General features: G+C 53.4%; 6 protein-coding genes across 6 annotated transcripts; 2 read left to right on the top strand and 4 right to left on the bottom strand.

The window, feature by feature from the left end:
* Positions 1-336: 336 nt before the first annotated feature.
* Positions 337-807, bottom strand: GLRG_00081 (uncharacterized protein; the record flags this gene model as incomplete). The annotated part of the gene is made up of 2 exons (XM_008090766.1): positions 337-634; positions 749-807. 2 exons carry the CDS (start codon positions 805-807, stop codon positions 337-339), a joined length of 357 nt encoding a protein of 118 aa, XP_008088957.1.
* A 1,780-nt stretch (positions 808-2,587) lies between these two features.
* GLRG_00082 (DFDF domain-containing protein) lies at positions 2,588-4,883 on the bottom strand (the record flags this gene model as incomplete). The annotated part of the gene is made up of 3 exons (XM_008090767.1): positions 2,588-3,529; positions 3,611-4,713; positions 4,772-4,883. 3 exons carry the CDS (start codon positions 4,881-4,883, stop codon positions 2,588-2,590), a joined length of 2,157 nt encoding a protein of 718 aa, XP_008088958.1.
* A 1,110-nt stretch (positions 4,884-5,993) lies between these two features.
* GLRG_00083 (DNA repair and recombination protein pif1) lies at positions 5,994-8,571 on the bottom strand (the record flags this gene model as incomplete). The annotated part of the gene is made up of 2 exons (XM_008090768.1): positions 5,994-7,003; positions 7,062-8,571. 2 exons carry the CDS (start codon positions 8,569-8,571, stop codon positions 5,994-5,996), a joined length of 2,520 nt encoding a protein of 839 aa, XP_008088959.1.
* Positions 8,572-9,888: 1,317 nt separating this feature from the next.
* On the bottom strand, positions 9,889-11,453 carry GLRG_00084 (uncharacterized protein; the record flags this gene model as incomplete). The annotated part of the gene is made up of 3 exons (XM_008090769.1): positions 9,889-9,944; positions 10,115-10,897; positions 10,988-11,453. The coding sequence occupies 3 exons, from the start codon at positions 11,451-11,453 to the stop codon at positions 9,889-9,891; spliced, it is 1,305 nt and encodes a 434-aa protein (XP_008088960.1).
* Positions 11,454-16,237: 4,784 nt separating this feature from the next.
* GLRG_00085 (uncharacterized protein) lies at positions 16,238-17,122 on the top strand (the record flags this gene model as incomplete). The annotated part of the gene is made up of 1 exon (XM_008090770.1): positions 16,238-17,122. One exon carries the CDS (start codon positions 16,238-16,240, stop codon positions 17,120-17,122), a length of 885 nt encoding a protein of 294 aa, XP_008088961.1.
* A 1,536-nt stretch (positions 17,123-18,658) lies between these two features.
* GLRG_00086 (carboxylesterase) lies at positions 18,659-20,746 on the top strand (the record flags this gene model as incomplete). Its single annotated transcript, XM_008090771.1, has 2 exons — positions 18,659-18,773; positions 18,837-20,746. 2 exons carry the CDS (start codon positions 18,659-18,661, stop codon positions 20,744-20,746), a joined length of 2,025 nt encoding a protein of 674 aa, XP_008088962.1.
* Between the last annotated feature and the right edge of the window lie 317 nt (positions 20,747-21,063).

Raw genomic sequence — 21,063 nt, forward strand, 5'->3', positions numbered from 1 at the left:
GGCAAACAGAGCGAGACACAGACGGAATGAGCGAGCGACTTTCTTTGTTAATCTGCAACAAGGCATCCAAAGAAGCGGCAAATCCGATATTAGGTTCAGGCACTTCAAGACCCAGCTCCTCCGCCCTCAGAAAAATCGCCATCCCGACAACTCCCGTCACCGAAACAGGCGATGCATGCGGCGGCAAAAGGTTGACGACTGGAATTTCTGCCTACTGCAAGCAAACGGGCCTTTCCCTTCCCCAACGCACATCCACTCTTTGCAGACACCCCTGTAGACGAGTCATCCGGCGGCGGCCATCTTGCCTCCGGATGAACCCTCTAGCTACGCCTCCAATCAAACAGCAAAGGTACGGTTGTCCATTGCCTCCTGCTTGGAAAGCGGCCACGTCGCTACCTTCTGCCGCCACCCAAGATGCTTCGGGCTGTTGACCGAGTGGTCGAACACCGGGACCGCGGCACCGTGTCGCATGGTCGGGATGAGGTTGATATGGTGCTCCAGCAGTCTGAGCCCGAGGATGCCGACCCCGGAGCGGGGGCTGCCGGCTGCGATTCGCCCGTAGCGGTCATTGGCGTGCAGAAACGCCTCAGACAACCACGAGAGCGCCAGGGGGTTGTTGTTGTGGCGAGCCAAGCTGTGATTGTGACTCGACGAGTCGGTCCGTCTGCGCTTGTCGTCAGTGCTTGACTTTCAATCCGCGCCGGGCACTACCAATGTGAGGCCGGGGTGGACGGTTGAACTTACGTACCTGTTAGCCTGGCCCGCGGCGTCAGAGCCAACCTCCACAATGTCGGATTTGACGCTCATCTGAAGTGAGATCCCGGCGGTCTTTTCGGTGTCACGGAACGGACTGAGCTGCCGGCGTGTAGTGAAATCGTCTTCGGCTTTTCGCTTGATGAATATTGAGAAGGAGCAGATGCGATTCTCGCGTAGCTGGACACGCCAACGATGAAGATCCAGTGCCACGACCACCCCAAGTTCAATTAATCAAAGTGAGCGCGAAGTCCTCTTATAACGTAGCACCCCGACCACATCCCAGTGCCCTTCCGCTGGCCTCCCGTTCGGCTCTGTCCATCGTCCCAGACATCCGGCACTATCTCTTGAAGATGTAGCAGGTTGCTGCAGGCATATGCAGCCCAACTGGGCTCTGCTGCATATTTGGGGGCTATTGGCTGTGCAAGGCCAAGCACCTCGAGCAGCCAGCAGGGGAGCCAGCCTGGTCTTACAGGAGAGCTTGTCTGCCATGCCTGCTGCTTCTTTGAGATACGAGTAGGTAACTCCTCTTTTGAACCCCATCTCTTTGGTCGACTCGGCTTCCCCATTTGAATACTTGCTTCCGTCATTGTCTATGGTTTTTTCTGCCAATACTACCTCCTTGCACAGCAAATTGGTTGCAAAACTATGTAGGACGAGATCACCTCCCAAAGGTAGCTTTAAAAAAGGTAGCACAAACACTCAAAATCAACTGGGCCTCCATCCTCGAAACTTGAAGTCCGATTTGGAAAGAGTGAACTGGGATAAGTAGCGCCATGCAGGTGTGGGCGTGTCCCTCTACCTCAGCTGCAGCCTGGCCATCCCTTGCAGACAGGAGTCTAGAAACGATCTTGGATGCTGTGCAGGCGTACAGCATCTTGGCTTCCCGGAGAACGACGCTCTACACAGCCCCTTTCGTTCTAACCAGACTCGTCCAGAAGCCCTGTCGTCACCATGATGGCTGTCAACCTGCCAATATATGACCCTGACAGTCTCTCCATCACCCACGCATGCCCGTGTAAATCCCAGGTTATTGTTTTTTTGGCCCCCGAGTTGGAACAGGCAATGTGATTGATGCTCCAGCTTCTGGTCGATAGGCAAACAACGGCTGCTCAGCTCCGCTCTTATCTCTCATCACAGAAGATCAATGCTATACCATACTAAGACACAGTTGTCCATGAATGACATGCATGAGAGCAAGTGGGAACTTCACAGCCTTGTTAAGCCTCTCCCCACCTGCCGTTCAGCCGGTCCCGTTCAAGCCTGCCTAGGCAAACGCTGCGCAGCTCTTTGGCCGTAAGCACTAACACAAACTGTCGATGCTGTGCTGCAGGTTCCGGCCCCCAACCGCTACGTCAACCCCATCTCTTGTTCAGCCTAGACTGGCCTGGGGGATGGGAGATAGGAACATGCTGCAAGTGCTTCCGGCTGCCTCACCCGGTTGTCATTCCTTTGCTCTGGCGACAATGAGCACATAGTCTCGGGGTCACAGCCTTCTCTTGTCAATGCCAGGAGAACTGTCCTTATGGATCACAAGCAGTAACGTTCCAAGACATTGCGGTGATAGGAAAGTTTGAGTTGTGCTTGGTAGTAGACGCTATGGCCAAGATATTGTACTAAATGATGACCGCCATCCCTGGGATGCAATGACAGACGATTAGGCATAAACTCCTGTTCCCCGTATGCCGTCCACCGATTGTTGAGCGACAAGAACGCCTAAGTGATGCAGTAGAAATAAAACCTCGCTTTTCTCTTTTCGGCCGTTTCCCAAACCAACTCCGTTTTTGCTCCTTTTCTTTTCCCAGGCGCCTGTTTCCATCATGGTGAACGATTATTAGTCCTGTGAGTGCGGCGGTTGGTATCGCATCTGCAGAACCCATTTATCATCAAAATCGATACCTCTTCTGATCTTGGTTCCGGCCTTCTTCCACACCGTAGCGCCAAGACCCATGTCGGCGATAAACAACTTCCAGTCTTCCTCCTCAGCAGCGGCGGTCTCGGCGCCAGTAGGATCCGAGTCCGAAACAGGAGCCATTGCTTCAAGCAGTCCTTTCTTCGGGGCGCCCATCGCCACCACGTAACGAGGCTTTACGTAGAGACGACCGCCATCGATGATGCTGACTTTGCCGGTCGACGGGTCGATACCAGTTGGCACGTCGACTGCGAGAACGAAGGCCTCGTTACGGTTGGCCCACTCTATCAATTCGTACACGGTAGCCTGATCCCCGGTCCGCAGCTCTTCAAATGAAATCGCCAAGCCCAGGAGAGCATCTATGATGAGGGACACTGATGTCGCTGGGGTTGAGGCTGTCTTTCGGAGCTGTTCGAATAATTCGAGCTTATTGTGCACGCGGCCCCCAAAGTTCCGGAAGATTCTGATTTGTTGTCGCATGTCTTCCAGCAGGTCACGCTCGCGCTCGATGCCGACAACGCACACGAGTATATTGAGGCCCTTGTTCCGCAGATGCCGGGCTGCTGAGATGGCTCTTATGCCGGACTTGTTGTTGCCGGCGAGAATGACGATTGTAGCAGACGCCGCCAAGCTGTTGTTCTGAGCATTGGCACCACCAGTGCCAAACCGGACCTGTATCGCGGGGTCTTCAAGCGCCCGCAATGTAACTTCAGCGATACCTCGGCCTGCGTTCTCGGCCATCATGTCTTCCGTGAGTCCAATCTCATTGGCCGCAATGTTCTCCAGGTTGAGCATCTGGAGAGCCGAAACGGTTTCAAGGCGTCGGTTTGACGGCACAAGATAGAAGCCTGCCTGCGTAATATGCTGCATGTGGTTAGCACCCATGATACTACGTGGGCTATCTTGAGAACGAAGCAACACTTGAGGCTGTCTTTCCGGACGTACGTTGGAGTTGACGCGATTCAGGGGCTGGCTGTTGAGTTGCGCGCTTGCCTTCCGCGACTGCGATCTCCTAGTCGCCCCTGATTTGCTGTCCGCCCTACGGCTACTCTGCGCACTCCGGACATCACGCCCGCTCAGTCGATCAACTCCGTTGGCGGCATCGTCAGCCTCGCTGTTCCAGAAGTCCTGATGCGCGTTTGATGACACAGACGGCATCTCGAGCACATTCTCCGAGTAATGAAAGTTTTTGCCTCCGGCAGTTCCAGGCTTGGGTCGGCGGTTGTGCGAGACCAAGCGGTCTGCCTCGTCGATCAGATCTTCCTTACGCATCTGGTCGAAGATGGTGCGCTTGTCGAACTTGGCCAGGTTGTTCTCAAAGTCGAACTCGGCCATCTCTTCTGTGACATCTTCAGAAGCCCAGCCATTCTCAGGAAGGTCCTTCTTCCCCTTAATACCGCGCTTCAACGAGTTGAAGGGCTGAAACGAGGGCGAGCTCTGCAGCATGGGCGTTTGTCTCCATCCCTTCCCACGGGTTGCTGCGTTGCCGCGCATCGGAGTGATTTCTGGGATGGTTTCGTCTGCCGTGCTATTCCGGGGAGCTCGTTGCTTCTCTCGCCGCCGGTTCTTCTTCTTTTGCGGCTGGCCCTGGACCTCGTGGGCATCCTGCGGCACTCCGCTGCTCTCCGCCGCATATTGCCTCGCTGTAGGGGTATGCTCCTCCACGTCCAATTCCTGCAAAGTCTCGCTAAGACTCACTACGTCGTCTCGAGAGCCCCCCATGAGGTGCACAGCAGAGAGAACCCCCGGCTGCCCAGGCCGTGGATCCTTGGTTTCGGCAGCAGTGGTCTGAGGTATAACTTCTGGTAGAGTCTGCTTCTCGCTTCCGCTTCTCATATCGGAGCCAGGGCGATTCCCCATACTCAGGATCGCAGGGTCCGTGAAGGCCGGTTGCGCGGGTTGGGTGATGACGGGAGCGGGAACGGGACCAAGACCTGGCGCAGTAAAGGTGTTGGACGCGGCCTCCTCCTTGAATTCCGACAGTTCGAGGATGTTGGCAGCATCAATGACGACTCTGGGCATCCAGTGGTTCGTTCCAAGGGTAAAGACTGCAAGGGCGCATGTTAGCAAGGAGCTGGACATCAAGCGGAACTGTTAGGGACGTACCGTTGCTGAGCGTGAGGCTGTTGCCAGCCTGTATGGCGCTCACGGTGCCCTTCAGCATCGTGCCGGGAGGTTGCCTTAGCGTCACCATCATTTGCAAGCCGATGAACTCCATGGTGCCGGGTGCGTCACAACGTCTGGATGCCGAGTCGTTGACGGGATCGGGATGCACCGCGATAGATGCGTTGTGGGTCGTGCGGACAGAGCTGATGATGCGAATTGGGTTCGCTTAAAGCTCTGGAAATATCGCAAGTCGCCAAGAAAGGCCCCTATGTAGATAAGGCGGTGGATATATGTTGGCGGAGGGCGTTGGTGAGGTTGGCGTCGAGAGGGATTTGTGCGTCGACCCTGATCTTAACGAAGGAACCACCAGGCCAGGCCAGTCCCAGACAGCTTCCTTCACCCAAATCTCCCCCTCGGACGGATTCACTTGCTGGGTTGGTTTAGGTTCCCTTGACTTTTTCCCCAATCCTTATCGATAAGGCATGCACAGGGGAAGGTAAGCGCAGGGCAATAAGTGCAGGTCCTAGTTAAAAGGTCACGCGGATGTCGTCTGGTGGCGGGTAGTTACTACCCGAACGCTGCGCCGAAAGAAGAGACGAACGTCAACGACGCAAGCTTCCTGGGCGAGAACGCCAAGAAGGAACAACCTTAGGCACCTGCTGTGCAACCACCATTTCCCAGAGAAAACAAAATGCTTAAACACATGTCAAGCTGCAGCTTCAGTACCTGAGGTACACACTACTTGACACCGCCGCCTTTGCCCGTACAATGACAGGGGACGCAGGTCCACGTTCAGTGTAGGTTTGATAGTAGCTAGATGAATTATGACCCAAAACATTACGCAAACCATCACCAGGGAATGAATGTCTCGACGCAGCTTATCTTCCTCTCGCCACTTTCAGCGTTGGGGGGGAAAAAGGTCCCGTAACAAAAAATCCTGCATCAGTCAGTCACGGCCATGGAACGTCTTCCACCATCTGCCGTATCTTATTTGTTCGTTATAAGAGCAGAGGTATTCCCTTATCTACCATGTGAGCGCCCCTCTAATGGTAACCGGAGCGTCCAAGTTCAACGCCATCCATGTCCAGACAACCCATGTATACCACAAAATGAACCCCATTCCGATCCTCTCTGGGTAGCTTGAGCCGAAAACCTGCCTACGGTGGCTACCCTTCTGAACGCCATATTACGTTACTGCCAAAGTCTTTTCGTGTCCTCGAGTTCAATAGCCTCCATAGCTCGCCATCGCCTCCTCTTCATCGTCCAGGTCAATGACCTCGACCCCTCTTCTGACGAAGGATTGAGACCTCGCATTGGCGGCAGATGTGCTCTTGGCAGGCTTCGTATCTTCTCCCATGTGCAGAAAGTCGGCCATGCTAGGAGGTTTCTTCGAGATAGCCTGCTCAGCGCTATAGAGTTTGTTGTAGAACCCTATAACTCGGGGGTGGGCCATGACCTTATCCTTCTGGAAGCGAAGTACCTGCAGACCCTGTTGACTGGTAGCTCGACTGAGTGCCACGTATGCCTGGCCTTTCTCGAATACCTTGCCAAGGTCGACCTTGACTCTTTCCAAAGTTTGTCCTTGGGCCTTGTGGATCGACAATGCCCATGCGAGGATGAGGGGAAGCTGGCTTCGGCTAGCCTGCACTTCGCCCGTCGGTGTTTCACTCTTCCAATCCTCTGGAACGCACAAGATGGTACGAGTCGACCCGTCCGCTGCAGCGAATTCTACCACGGGGAATTCGGTTGTCCCTTTAGTAGCCTCTTCGACCTCTCTGCTGAAGGCCTTGATCTTGCGTTTGAGGCTCCCTTCCATGTCCACGTCACCGTCGGACCCGTAATCCGTCATATGCCAAGACTCGAAACTGGCCTCGCTCATGAACCGCGTCACCTTTCCGAGCGAACCGTTGACAAGAGTGTCATCCATGTTCTTGATCAACATGACCTGCGCGCCAACCTTCAGATCAATGGACTTTGGTGCCATCATATTCTGGAGCAGTTTGTCACGGATTTGAGGGTCCCCAGTATCAGCAGCGTCAAAACGGTACGTTTTCCCGGGCAGATTGCGCAGGCGGCTCAGGTTAGCGTTGTCGACTTCGTACCTTGTAGGGAATAACTCGGTCACTTCCAGTCCATCATCACTGACGATGGGTCTGGTCAGTTTTCTGAAAGCCTCAACCGTCTCCTCACTGATTCTTCCAAGACGCATCTCATTGAGCATATTGGCGAAGACTATACGCTGTTTAGCTGCCGCGACAGAAGCACTTTGATAATGCACATGCAAACGTACCTGGATCTCTTTGTCGGAACACTTGCGTTAAGCCAATTGTGTGCTCAATAGCCGTGTTCCACGTCGCCGCTTCAAAAGCGAATTTGGATTCCCTGCTCTTGTCGCCGTCGGGTACTGGAGGTAGCTGGAAAAAGTCGCCCGTAATCACGAGCTGAATACCACCCCAAGCTTTGCCGTTATTCCTGATGGTTCTGCCAATTTGCGAGAGTTTGTCAAAGAGGTCCCCGTCGACCATGGATACCTCATCAATGATGAGCGTCTTGGTCCGAAGCCAGCGGTTCTTGGCCTTGGGGTTCCGCCGGATCTTCTTGACCAACGTCGGAACATCTTCCTTCCCAAGGCCAATTCCAGCAAAGCTATGCAACGTCTGACCTCCGATGTTACAAGCTGCGAGACCGGTTGATGCTGTGACTGCTAGTCTCTCCGGGTCTCTTGCCCACTTCTTCTTCAGCTCGGCAATGATTGACCGCATCAGAACTGATTTTCCGGTTCCTGCCGGGCCTGTGAAGAAGACGCTCTGGCCTATGTCGACTACAAGACTCTGAACGTGTTTTTGCTCTTTGGTCAGGGCAATCGCCGATGCCTTGGGCCGTGGCAGGTTGCTCTGTGTAACCTCTTGCCGAATCTCGTCCATGTTCCATTCCTCGCTGGTCGTGGTTTTTTTGGACTTGGTTTTCAACTGTTTTTTCTGATCTTTGAGAGTACTAGCACTCATGTTCCAAGTCTCCTTCTTCTTTGCAGCAGGCGTAACGCTCCCGGCAGCCCATCGAGATATTTCAGGCTCGTCTTCCGGCAATGGGGGCTGTTCTTCTTCTTTGAAATTCCAGTTCGTCGGTAGCCTGCGCTTCTTGGGCTGCGGGGCCACTAGAGGCTGTGCATTTTCTGAAGAGTCGCGCTTGAGTGAACTTCCGGCAGAGGTCGTGCGAGACAGGGGGTGAACGAAGTGGGAGGCGGGAGATGAGGACCAGGGTAGAGTCTGGGTCGAAGGTACTTCATTCGGCGGCTCGGGTGCCTTGTTTGCCGTGGCTGGGGGCTTGGGAAGCACAGGCAGAGCCGACGGTGCTTCATAGTCGAGGTCTATTTGGTCGTCGTCGCTAAAGTCATCCTCGGCAAAGTAAACGGCAGGTTTTCCGTTGGTTGTCTGGTTTTGGCTAGGCAGGCTGGAATCAGGCTCGTCTCGAAAAGAGTCGGATTTAGAATACAGAGAAGCAAGAGATCTGCCGTTGGGAGCGGAAACTCGGTCTAGGGCAGATCGGTTGCTGTTTAAAAAGTGTGTGACACTGGTATTCCTGCCAGTTGGAGGCCTTGTCGAGTTAGAGGGTATGTTTGACGCGCTCCTCGCCGATATGGGGCCACTTGAGACCGACTGGCTCGTCATCTTGAATTGGTCTTTGATGTTCCCATTCTGGGTAGCGCTAGGGCTGCTCGAGGGAAAAAGTTGCTTGGCCAAGTCGTTCTTGGGAGGAGGCGGCGCGCTGGCCATGTAGGTCTTGTTCGCCTTGGCCAACATTGGATCTGGATTAAGATCTAGATCCAAATTGGGGGCGGCGAGGTGGGCATGAGCGATGAGGATTGCTCTGTGGGTGATTCGGCGTAGTATCGGCGAGGATCGGATAGGGAAGAGGCTGGTGATTCCAGCCGTCATCCAAGGAACTGGCTTGTTGGCATTCGTCGTGAAATGTCGTAGGTGGAGCGGGCGCGGTTCCCTTGTCGTATACTGCCGAGGAGGGGAGGACTCGACTGCAACCCGTGTTGCTGCTGTGTAGGCAAAGACAATCTCAAGTGTGGTCGGGAGGCGCGTCCCAGCGCGTCAAGGTGCACCTTTCGCGCCAAAGATTGGGAGGGGCAATTGGCAGATCCAGCTGAGTCATCTGTCACATCCCTTATGCGTGATCAGGTGCTCCGTGCAAGTGTTCCAGGGTACATACTTAGGTACATACCTGCCCAGGATGCAAATGAAGGATGGACGTGCTTGAGTTCCTTCGGCACTCCACTATGTACATCACATATCAACTTCAAATCCAAACGGGCTTCCTGTCTTTCATTTTACTGCCGAGGGACACGCATTTCAAATTCAAGGACTTCTTCCATTTCCCGCCTGATGAGCATAGCTAGACTTCCCGATTGATCCAATGACTGTCAGCCCAGCTGTCGGCATTGGCTGCCATTCGCCCACGTTTGCCAAGCAGACTCCCCCCTTTTGCATGCGATCCTACGCCTTGCTGCAATGTCGTCGAGCCGTCTGGAGCTCCGTACGCCTCACGTCGGGCATACACAGTATATACAGCCGTTCCCTACAGCTTCTATTAGGCACGAAGCGCAGGCAGACCCCGCCTGTCTGCGATTACTTATGAGAGCTTATATCTTCCATGTTCCTGGAGTTGTGCTACCTTGGCGCCTCTACCTACATCAGCTCGTTCTTTTTTCACAGTACCTATGCACGGACAAATGACATGTTGTGCAAGAACATGCTTCATCGGTTCTGATCCTTCAACATGGGACCAGAGTTTATACAAAACGTATGGGCAACCAGATTGTTTATTCAGAGGTAATGTATTGACACGGTTGGCGACGTTCTTGCTAACCAAAGACCTGCATCGCCACCGATGACATTCTCGAGTTACAACACGAAGAGGAAAAGATCATGTACGGCACACCATACTAGTAATATCTTACTCGAGCGAAGGCTTCCTTCCGCCCAGCTCGTCCAAGAGGTTCAAAAGGATTCTCAGGTAGTATCCGCGCTCCACGCTCCTGCTGCCTCATGTATCTCCGAGCTTCCATCTCGTCGAATGTTTCTTCCGGACCTTCTCGGAAAAGAGCTCCCCTATCCAGTGAAGGACGACGGAATCTTGCCAAATACCGACGATTGTGCGTGCCAGCCTCTCTCTTGTCAGCAGCCAACTCCTCTTCCCTTTCAAGCCTCATCTCGTCGCGAATTTGCAACCTTCTCACGCCATTCAAATCATCCTCATGTCTTTGACGAACGACTTCTTCTGAATCAACAACACGGAAGCTAGGACGTCTATGGATCACCCGAGGCGGCAACGCACTCTGGCGACGAAGACCGAGACCATTGAACAGCTCGAGATCGTCCAGCTCATGACCGTGCGCTCTTTCCGCTATCCGCCGGGGTTGAAGGGTTTCGTACTCGAGACGGTCGACATCGCCAGGCATTGGTGAAGGTGCCAGTGGTGGCGGGGCCGGCATCAAACCTCCCCGCGGCGTGTCGCTGTCGAGAATGTAATGCTGGTCGTCTTTGGTGTGATGACGAGATGGGACACCGTAATCCTCGGGGCGGTCACGATAGCGACGACGGCCGTGGCTGTGGCTGCGGCTACGGTTTCTGCCACGGCTGCGGCCACGACTGCGACGGCGACGGCGGCCGTGTTTACCAGAATCTGAGGACCCGGTTACAGACGACTCTGGCGTCAGCTCCGAATCGCTGAAGCTGTCATAGGTGTATGAACTCCGAGAACTCCGAGAATCTTGCGAGGAGACAGTGTACACTTTGGGTTTATGCCCCCTTCTTGGATCGTTCTCGATGACGTGGATCTTGGGCCCTTTGCCGCCAACCAGCTGTTTTGGATTGGGTGCAAGAGAGAGTTGGTGACGATTTTGCTGTTGATACGGCGGAGGACGTGGCGTCGGCGGCTGCATCATGCGCCGCTCCAGATCTGCGTGTTGCTGTCGCATCGTGTTATAGCGATATTGCTCTGCCAACAACTGCTGAGCTTGCTCATTTTGTCGCTGCTGATCTTCTAGTCTCCGTTTATGTTCGGCATCTCTTTTGCGTTCTTTCAGAATAGCTGTGGCATTCTCTCCGTCGCGAGGCTCTCGTTTAAAATAGACCGTCAGTGCGATGGTTTCCAGCAAGTTTTTCTTCGACTTCTTTGTCTTCGAGACAGTGACTTTTTTCGACTCACGCCCCTCCATATACTGACGGTATTCAACAGAGTCCTGGCTGAGCTTTCTGGTCTTGGAATCGATCTGCTGCAGAGTATAGCGGAACCTTTTGTCAAGATTGTGTGTTTCCAAGTCGTTTTGGGCTTTCTCGATCTGGCGTTGTTGTACCGCTGTAAGGTTCAGCTTTTTCTGCATGACTGACTTGCCCTCGTCGTTGAGCTGGCGGATGTTCCGAGTGACGGTTGGCTTGGAGAGGTCTCGGACCTCTGTCCGCGTCACGTTCTCCCAGGTCGGTTTAACGGGGTAGCCTTCATCGTCAATCTCATTTGCGTCGTTAACCTTTTCGAATCGATAGACGACATATTCAGATAGGGCTTCGCGCGCGTCGGCATCGGTCATACGCTCGCTGCGAAGGTCCGAACGTTCAACAAGTCGCTTATGTCTGAGCTCTAATGGGATAACCTCGTTAGGGGGAGGAATCGGCATTGGCTGCGGCATCATCACCGGGGCCACCACGGGAGCCGTCGGCCGTTGCATGATGCGGTGAGGCAGAGCTGGTACAGGAGCCCTAGGAGGTGGTGGAGGGGGCGGTGGGTGTGAGTTTCCATGCGGTACCGATGCCCCTTGAGGGGGTCTTGGTGGGCCAGAAGGGAGTTGGATGAAGCCAGCTTGGTTCATGTTGGCGAGGGGACAGCGAAAGATCTTGAGTACGGATGATCTTTTTGGTGAAGATAACAACAGGTAAGGATCGTTTTATAAGAATATCCCCCAAGAATAGTACTGTCTGTCAAGCTAAGCGCAAACCCAGGAAGACGACAATTTTGCAAAACGACGCGTCCCGCTAACGAGAATCTGAGAGGGTTGTGCGTGGCTGCAACCCGAGACGTATATGGCCAAAGTGAGGCGAGCACAGTTCTTTTTGGGAGGTTGAGTGAGACAAGGTGAGAAACAAGAGGGTGTGTTGGAGAAACAGTTGTGTTGTCTTTTTATCTTTGTTCCTGACGGCGGAACGCAGAATTTGACTCGGTAACGAGGACGGACTGGTCGACACTCACAGCCACAGTAACGCTTATCCGAATTGATTTCTCGAGGATATCGCAGACTCTATCGTCCAATGACCTTCGGAACGAGCGCTTGAATTTCTACCTATGGTGAAATGGAAACAGACAGGGGAATTATAGGGGCAGACCGAGAGAGGGTGCGATCTGTGTCATCGACGACGCAAAGAGGGAGCTGGCCTTCACCGTCAGAAGTAGGCAGCCTGCCTCCCATTACGCAACCTATCATCCAGCGTGGCAAGCCACCACCGTCGCCGGTTGATACATCTTTCGCGAGGCAGCCATTTGCATCATCCTTGTCGGCTCGGTGAGATGGAGGGCATCGCCCAGCTAAGCGCCGCCTACGCCGCTGCTCACCTCTGTCTTGGCCGCCCGGCTCTCAAACGGCAATTTCCCTGGCTGTAACTCGAGCAAAAACCGTTTCCTGCAGCCACGTTTTGGTGAAGGTCCGCAACTATCAGCAGCAAAGGTCTTATGCCGGTCATCTGCCCGCTGTTTTAGGTCCGAGGCACCTCGAGATGGTCGAGTTCCTTATAGCCATGCAAGGTCCCAAACATAGACAGCACGACTTGGGTCAGCATGATGTCGCCGTAACACCAGAGGCCACGGGGTAAGCGTTCGGCAGAGCGAGGAGGTCGAGGATCAACCCGGACAGGTCAGGCGAACATTTTCTTAGAATGGTTCGCACACAGAACGAGGCAACCGACCTTTTGCCATCGGCATACATATATATCCTCACCGAAACTGCGCCGCACTTTGTTCGAGGTGTGCGTGGAATCGCGTATTGTTCAGGGTGTCCAGCTGCTTGGGATGATCGACAAAGCAACGCAGCCTCACACAATTTCGACAGTGCCCTGACCCAATCGGGATTATAATTCTTACACTTTCGCAGGTGTGCCACCATCATTGACTCCAACTCGGCTCGACCACACGAATCCTTTCTCCTGTAGTGTCCAATTGGGAGGCAAACCGGAGTGTGCATCAAATGACCCGATAAGAATAGGCAGTATCATCAGTCTGCAGAATGAGGTTACATGGCAGGACAACTGCTATGTATGGCCAATCAGGTGAGCACGACACGATCGTATGGGCAAGAGCATTGATTTTTCCCCTCGATCATAGGATCCAAAAAGCTACCTATGGACATCTGGGTATGTCGGTGTGTAGACAGATAAAAGGCGACTGTATTGGATCCGTCGGTCCAACACACCAATATTGCCCGTCATGGATATTCTGTGTTGTAGAGTCGGTGCCGTACTCGGCATCGTCAGGCGAAGAGGGGTGTTGAGGGGGAGTCGGGCTACAGTCTAGGCCGCGAGCCATGTTGGAGTCCTTTCGAAGGCTTGTCGACGTCCCGTCTGACACGTCGATGGGAGGCCGCACAGATAAGAAGCTCATACCGACGGTCACTGCGAAGTGCTGCCATACATACGACAGGGCTGTTTCGTCATGTCTTGTTATTTCCTTTCCCTCTGGTCGAGTTGAAAGCCTCCCTTGCTACAAATATACAAGGACCCTGGATCGGACGAAATATTGAGACAAGAGTGCCATCTGGTCTCAGTTGTCATTGAAGAGCCGCACCTTAACTGACACTTTTTTAGGCGATCTCGTAGGTAGCAGTTGGCAAGCGAGGGCCCGACAGACTTGATTCCTCTGCCAGCTTATTTGCCGCCATCATTCACAAGACAGGGAATGCCTGTTCAAACAGCATGTCAGCCAAGCCCCGAGGGTCTTTCGAGCGCCAAGACCCCGGCATGTCAACCGCTACACAACTACCATCATGTCCCGCCAGTCATCGTAGGCCCATCGATGTTACTCAACCCAGATTCCACGTTACACAGAGAATGTCTTGGTCTCTGTCCTAGGCTTCCCACTGCCAACAAAGCATACTGCCACGGCTCTCATCTGTCAGGCAACGCCGAATATGCAATAAATCGCCCGATAGGCGTGACAAGATGCCTTTTGCTGCTCTCAGCTTCCTCTCTGCCTGCATGCATCCATCACAGAGCTGCACAAGGCTAGAGGGACTACCTTGCTCTCTCCCTGGTGCTTCTCGTACAACTCATCAATCTAGAGGGTTTTCGTCTTGTTGTGGACACTCTGCTTTGCTCCACCGAGTCTATATCGTCGGTTGTGTCACGGACGATGACAGAATTATGGTCCCCGCCGGATCCAGTGTCGCCGTAAACCTGTATTGCGACCCAATCCTCAAAAGCCAGACAAGAGGTTGTTATTTTGCCAACAATCGGACGCGCCTCGGTTGATGATCATCGTTGACTGGATCAGAGCACCTATAACGTAACGATTAGTTTCTTCTCTTTACACATCTCGAGCATACTGTGTAGCCCCACCCAGGTGCATTGCTCCTGGAGAGGGGAGATATTCGGACGTGTTGGAGACCAGCAAGAAACAAATGGCTTTTGCCTTTTTCCACGCAGCAAGAAAAGCCACTTTTTCGTGTCCATGTTCATCAAGGCTAGCTTCACCGCTTCCGACAAAGCAGGCAAACCAAGCGAGACTAGAAGGATTTGCTGCACTTTGGGAGGTTGCCTTCTTTCTGATCCGCCCCTCTTCTACACACGTCCGTCGAATGTGTAAGCTGCCTCGTTTCTTGGCTGGCACGGCTCACTCATTGTTGCGATTAGCACATTTTATTGCTCTTTTGTCTGCGACCTCTTGCTCTTGACTTTTGTGGTCAATGTATCTACGTGGTATCCCCGTATCGAGCATGCCGTCCGAAACTTGTCTGTTGGGCTCTTGTACGTTTCACAAGGTCGTGGCAATGACTCCATCGGCGTATTTCATTCAGTGAAACAACCATGAGGTGTTGATGATCCGATGAGAGCTTGTAAGGTGAACATAGTTGGCCTGCCTTGCGTTGCTGGCTCGACACGTTGGCTCCGGCCGCCCCATCCAGAAGTGCTGCGTCCCGAAATGAACAACTTACGCGGCGGTGTTTCTTGTCATATAAGACTCTGTAATCTTTCGATAAGCACAGATGACTCGGAAGCCTGCCTTGGGCCTCAGTGCAGATTCCGATTGTCTGCTGACCCTCTGAAAGTAGGGTTCGGCGGCATGGCTACGAACGCCGCCTCGCCTCCTTTTCGACATTATCTACTCCTCAGTCAGGAGATTAAACGAAGTACCCGACCCCTATAAAGCAATGCTTACCTACAACCAAATGGAAGCCCGAGAGTTACACATGGCTTCGGATGCCACGATAAGGAACAAGATTTATGGACTTTGGACCCCACAGAAGACTACTTCTTGGCCTTCTGGTAGCATGACCCCATGGTAAGTTTCAGTGCCGGTTTTTGACAGAAATTCCGAGTATTGAAACACCGTCCAACTCCTGTTTTCATTGTTCCAGTGGGTTGAATAAAGTGTGTTTAACTTGGTGCTTCGTCTGTACTACATTTGTCAGAATGCAGAATCTTTGTCTCTCCGCGCTTGTTCATCCTGGACGCACAGTCCACACTTCTCCTGCCTGGAGGCATTCAGTTAGTCTTCAAAATTAAGAATGCTCTCTCTCTTTCTCAACTCTTGCAGCTTCAGCTGAGAATGTCAAGGTTAAGTCGCAAAATCACTGCGACCTAGCCGACCTCGGCCAGGAAATATGACAACTACACAGCCTTACGTACTTTAAGCTAGTTGAGGACCATCACCGGACTCCGTCATATACGCAGGCTTCACCGCGTCCAAGTTGAATGACAACGGTGTGAGCTACTCTGCCAATTGTGAACACTTCCAAGGCGGACTCTAAGTCAGGGTACGCGGCTTCCTTTGTCTCTGCTGTTGCACAGAGTACTGAGAGTATGAGGGTAATCATCACTAGTGGTCGCTTATCCCTGCTTTCCTGTGATGTAACTTCCTTGTCTTGTGCTCATAGTTGCTTGCTCCATCCCTTGCTCTTGTTCTTTATGCCTACCTGGAGGTAACGTTCCTGCCGTTCTACTATCTCACCTTCGTTTCAACCCTCCTGCTAGAGTATCGCTCCTCCCCTTTTCCTTTTAACTGAGGCCAGCAAGAACAGTACTCGCAAGACATCCATCGCTAAAGGAAAAATCTCACCTGAAACCTCACTGCGTTTTTCCACTCTCCTCATCTCTAATTCCTCTTCGTTACATGAACTAATCGGGGTGTTGTCGACCCTGGACGGTAGGAAACACCCCCCCATAGGTATTCTCTATCATTACATCACCAACCTCCAAGATGGCTATCATGGCGGGATTCCTTGCTGTCGCTGTGATGGCGCTTGTCGTCTCAGCCAACCCTGAGTCCGTTCCCCAGGGTAATGGAGTCATTCGCGATGCTGCTTGCGGCTCCCTCTGCGCCTTCAGCGAGCCCCAATTTGACAATGCCATTTGCTACGAAGTCAAACTCGACAACGGCAAATGCAAGGCCGTCTTCGTCAATTCAAAGGCTGGCAAGCTTGACTTCAACACTACCGATGATGCCATATTCGCCGGCATCGATGTCAAGCGCACCCAGGTCGACGCTGGTGAGGGCAAGAGTAAGGGTGCTAGTGCCACTGGCGATGCCAACAAGATAACCAAAGTACACGGAGCCACAATCGGCAAGGGTACCGCCACCAGCACCCCAATCACCAAGCGTCTCTTTTTTGATCGTTCCGACATGGGCGAGAAGGTCTGCGATAGACAGTCATCTGTCTGCTACGACCGCGGTCAGATGGCCAAGACCCAGGATTGCGAAGAGCTCCTCCTCTTTTGGAGCAAGACTCACGGCAAATGGGTCATCTCGGACCGCGATATCGCTGGAAGATTTTGGATCGAGCTGATGGCGAGCGGCAGCTGCGTCTTTGCTGTCGGTCGCCCTGCCGCTGGAATCCACATCAACCCTACCAGAGACAAAGAAACCTCCCTCGGCGACCTGGACATCGTTGGTATACTCACGCAGAGCATCGCAGGCTGCGGCAAGAGTGGTAAAATGGAGGCCAGGGGTATGATTCAGTGCAACGCTTTTGACCTTGTGTTCTGGGTCGTCGACAAGGGCAGCTTCGACTGTTGCAGGGGCGACAAGCCCCCAGGCAAGAGCATTGGTAAAACTTGGATTGCCAAGTCCAGTGGTGATGTGTGAGCCCCTTGGTCATTGGGAGACTTATGGTCAACATCTGGAAGGTCGGAGCGCATCACGGGAAACTAGGTCTAAACTCTGACTCAAATTGAGCCATCCGGTACATAGGCGAAGGGGGGAAGACACCCTTTGAAATTACAATAATCGGTATAAGTTACAGACATTAGACATTCGGCGCTGTGGTTCATCAGGCACAGTGCCCGTTTGTTTGCAGTCATGACATGTTGGAGAGTGTGATGACGGCTTTTATGTTGGACTTCCATCCTCACCTTTCACACCCGTGAGTCATGGTTAGGTTCCCCCCCTTCTTCTCATTGCTTCCAATCCCCTTCGAAACAGATTCCTTTTAGGGATCTCGATTTTCATCCGAAAGATGACTCGGCGACGGGACATATTTTTCAAGTCAGCGCGCCGTCGTCGCAAAAGTATAATGTCATAAAATGACCAAACAGCAGTGCATAGAAGGTATGGAAACCGGACTGCTCCCCGGTCTAACTCATCTCACCAAGCACGATTCTACCTTGGCCGGTTTCTCCAAGTCCATACCAGCCGAGGCTCTTGGACGCCGTGAGGCCTGTTCGCCGCCCACGCCGCACCGATCTGGGTGAGCGATCGATAGAAGCGAATGCGACGGCGGCTCCGATTACAAGGCTTGATAAATCTATCACGCACGTAGTGGACTTCGTCAATCGTGCCTCATTCAAAGCTTGTCGTGACTGCAGCACCGCCTCGTTGCAAACAGCACCTTGAGCTGCAGGGCCGCCCAAATTTTCACCAGTCCATCGGGACAGTAGGACCGGAGTAGCTCATGGCCGTATTGAGCATACCTAGGTGATTCCGAGTAAGTTATAAAGTACGTGTGGTTCGAGCGTGCGAGCCACGCGGAAAGTCAAAGTTTTGAAACATTTCCCGCCAGCATCCTCCTGACTCGGGTCGACGCATCGGCCTGCCGGCGGCCCATGCCGTCTGGTCGAACATCGCAGAGTGCCCGCGTCCGTCCGTCATGCTTCCCTAGTCAGAGGAAACGGAGTCTCCCTCCCGTTTCGCCTTGGTCCTGCGGTGCTCCCGGCACATCGAGCCACACTACCCGCAGTCCGGACATGGGTTATATAGAATTCTTAAGCTTCTTTGTGCGTATTGATGATGAGCTTGGTCAGCTTGGATGAGTCGATCTGGGGTGACCGGAGTCGAACGATCTGAACACCTTGCCGGACCGTGCCGGCTTTTTCTTCTCTCGTTCGCCTCTGCCACTCGGAAGATCCCTGGTCTTTTCCTTCGCTGTTCATCCTCGGTGCAATTAGGAATCCGTCTGTATTGAGCTGAGTCGATGTTTAAGTTGAGCGGGTGTCCTTGTCCGTCTCGATGGGATGGTTTGGGCCCACAACTCGTCCTCTCACTCTCGCAGCCCAAGCCCTTCAGAAAAACCAAACAATTATATCGTTCCCTCTTTCGGTCATGCTTTGAGGTTGATAGTCTCACTATTAGGTTCATAATTGTATATATGAGTTCTCTTGTGTCTCTCGGCGATTTCAAGTAGTCATGCCAGTGGGAACGCTCTCTCTGGTCGCCCTGCTAGCTGCAGCTGTTTCGTGCGCGCCTTCAACTCAGGACCTGAGGACCGACATAAGCATTATTCGGGATAATGATCTGCTAGGTAAGTCACGTAACGTATAATCATGTATAGAAGTACCGTAATTCTGACAACATTGGTTGTCAGACTCGAAAAGCCCGACGGCGAACACCAGCGCTCTATTTCTTCACAGCAAGATGTCGTTTAATGAGGCGAAGGCAGCATGTAATAAGGTTGGCGAGGAGCTGTGGGCTTCCGCTTCTGAGTCGGATGACACTCAGAGAATCCTCTCCATACTTGACTATCAGAGGCCGGATAGTGACTTGTCCGCAATATGGGTTGCTCCAAAAGACGGCGAGACCCCGACGACAATCAACTTGCAAGGGGAGGTTTCTTCCGCCGACCCCTCCGCCACTAATTCAGTCTTCTGTATGCAAACGGCCCCATTCTCCAGTGGCGTAAGTCAGGATAACACCGAACGGTGGCAAGTGGTCGTCCACTCCAACAACGAAAATGTTCTCGGCTTCCGGGACCGGAACAGTTTCCGGTTCCAGGGCATGCGGTTCGCAACCAAGACAGAGCGCTTCGCATATCCCGAGATGTACCGGGGCTGCGGCGGCAATGTCACGGCCCTCGAGTTCGGTTCTCCCTGCTACCAGGGGTTCGGCAGCGAAGACTGCCTCTACCTGAACGTTTACACGCCGTTTCTCCCGCGGAACAGAGACGTCGACGCCGGGCTTCGACCAGTCATGTTCTGGATGCATGGCGGAGCCCTGACGAGCGGCTCCGGCAGCGACCCCCTGTTCGACGGCGGGAATCTGGCCTCTCGTGGCGATGTCGTCCTCGTCACAATCAACTACCGCCTCGGCACCCTGGGGTACTTGGCGCTTGACGACGGGGAGACAAACGGCAACTTCGGCCTGGCGGATCAAATTCTGGCGTTGGACTGGGTCCGGGAAAACATTCGAGATTTCGGCGGCGACCCCAGTAGGATCACCATCTTTGGTCAGTCCGCCGGTGCCGCTTCTGTCCGGGCCATGATGGCATCGCCGAAAGCTGCTGGGAAGTTCGCGGCGGCAATCCCTATGAGTAACCTGGGGGGGATATCGTATGGAGAGTCATACTCCAAGTATTACTCGATTGAGGACCAGCTGGAACTCGTAGGGAACGCCATACTTCGCACCACTAAGTGCATCAACGCAACATCCCAAGTCAAATGTCTTCGAAAAGTGCCTGTCGAAAGCCTTGGAGCTGGGGCGCGATATCTTGTCAACGACGGTGTCTATCTAACGACAGACGAGTTGTGTCTGACGGGGGACCCGTTGAATGTACATTTGCTCATGGGCATCGCAGCCGAGGACGGCTTGCCGTTCTTGACCTTCCCGCGCAACAGGACAGTCGTCAACGACACACAGTGGCTCACATCCCAAGGCCTTCCGGCACCGCCTCCGCGTCTTTTCCCTCCAATAGAAACGAAGAACAAGACCCGGGCGTCGTATGGTGTGGGCGCTCAGCTAGCAACCGACGCCATGTTCCGCTGCATAGACCAGGCGACTGTCTTCGCAGGCCTGGACAGCGGCGTGCTCGGGTCCAAGGTCTACTACTACGAGCTCGAGAGGACGTACCAGACGCCGGAGTGGCCCAAGATCGACCTCTGCCAGGCACCCGAGTCGAAGGAATACCCCGCAGGAGACCCCGAATCGCCCATCGACAACCTGCGGTGCCACTCGGGCGAGCTGCTGCCGGTGTTTGGCAATATCGTGCGCCAGGGAAACCCGTTGCGCGACGAGTATGATTTGCCCTGGGGGCAGTACCTTCTGGACGCGTTCACGTCGTTCGCGAGAACGTATGATCCGAATCCGGAAAAGGGATTCCTCGAAGCGAGGGGGTTTGTGAGCACACTGAGGGCGCAAGAGCAATCGCTATGGGAGCCGGCCGTCAAGGGCGAGATGAAGATGAGGAGGATCTACTGGCCTGTGGAGGGTGATATGATGAGGGACTTTAAGGATCTCGAGCAGTGCAAATTCCTAGGTTTGCCACTTGATTATTACCTTTGAATATATATTTGGGAATCCTACATAACAGTTACAAAGACGTATTTTCTGGAACTATATAATTCGACAGTCATATTTACTGCATGTAGATGATGTTTGAAAAGTCTCTGTTTCATTTTCCCCCCCATCACTTGAGTCCCTCATCAATAAGAGGATCTTGGCCTCAATCCTTCCTTTACTCTCTGTCAAAGCCAGTAATACGCGAAGGCCCAAGAATTCGACGGTCTGGCCTGGCGGGTCTTGGTATCGTGGAAGATCGGGGCTCTGCGTCTCTCTAATCTATCGGAAAAGGCATGATTGGATGAAGATAGGAAAGAAGT

Source organism: Colletotrichum graminicola (assembly GCF_000149035.1).
Source record: "Colletotrichum graminicola M1.001 genomic scaffold supercont1.1, whole genome shotgun sequence".
Lineage (NCBI taxonomy): Eukaryota > Fungi > Ascomycota > Sordariomycetes > Glomerellales > Glomerellaceae > Colletotrichum > Colletotrichum graminicola.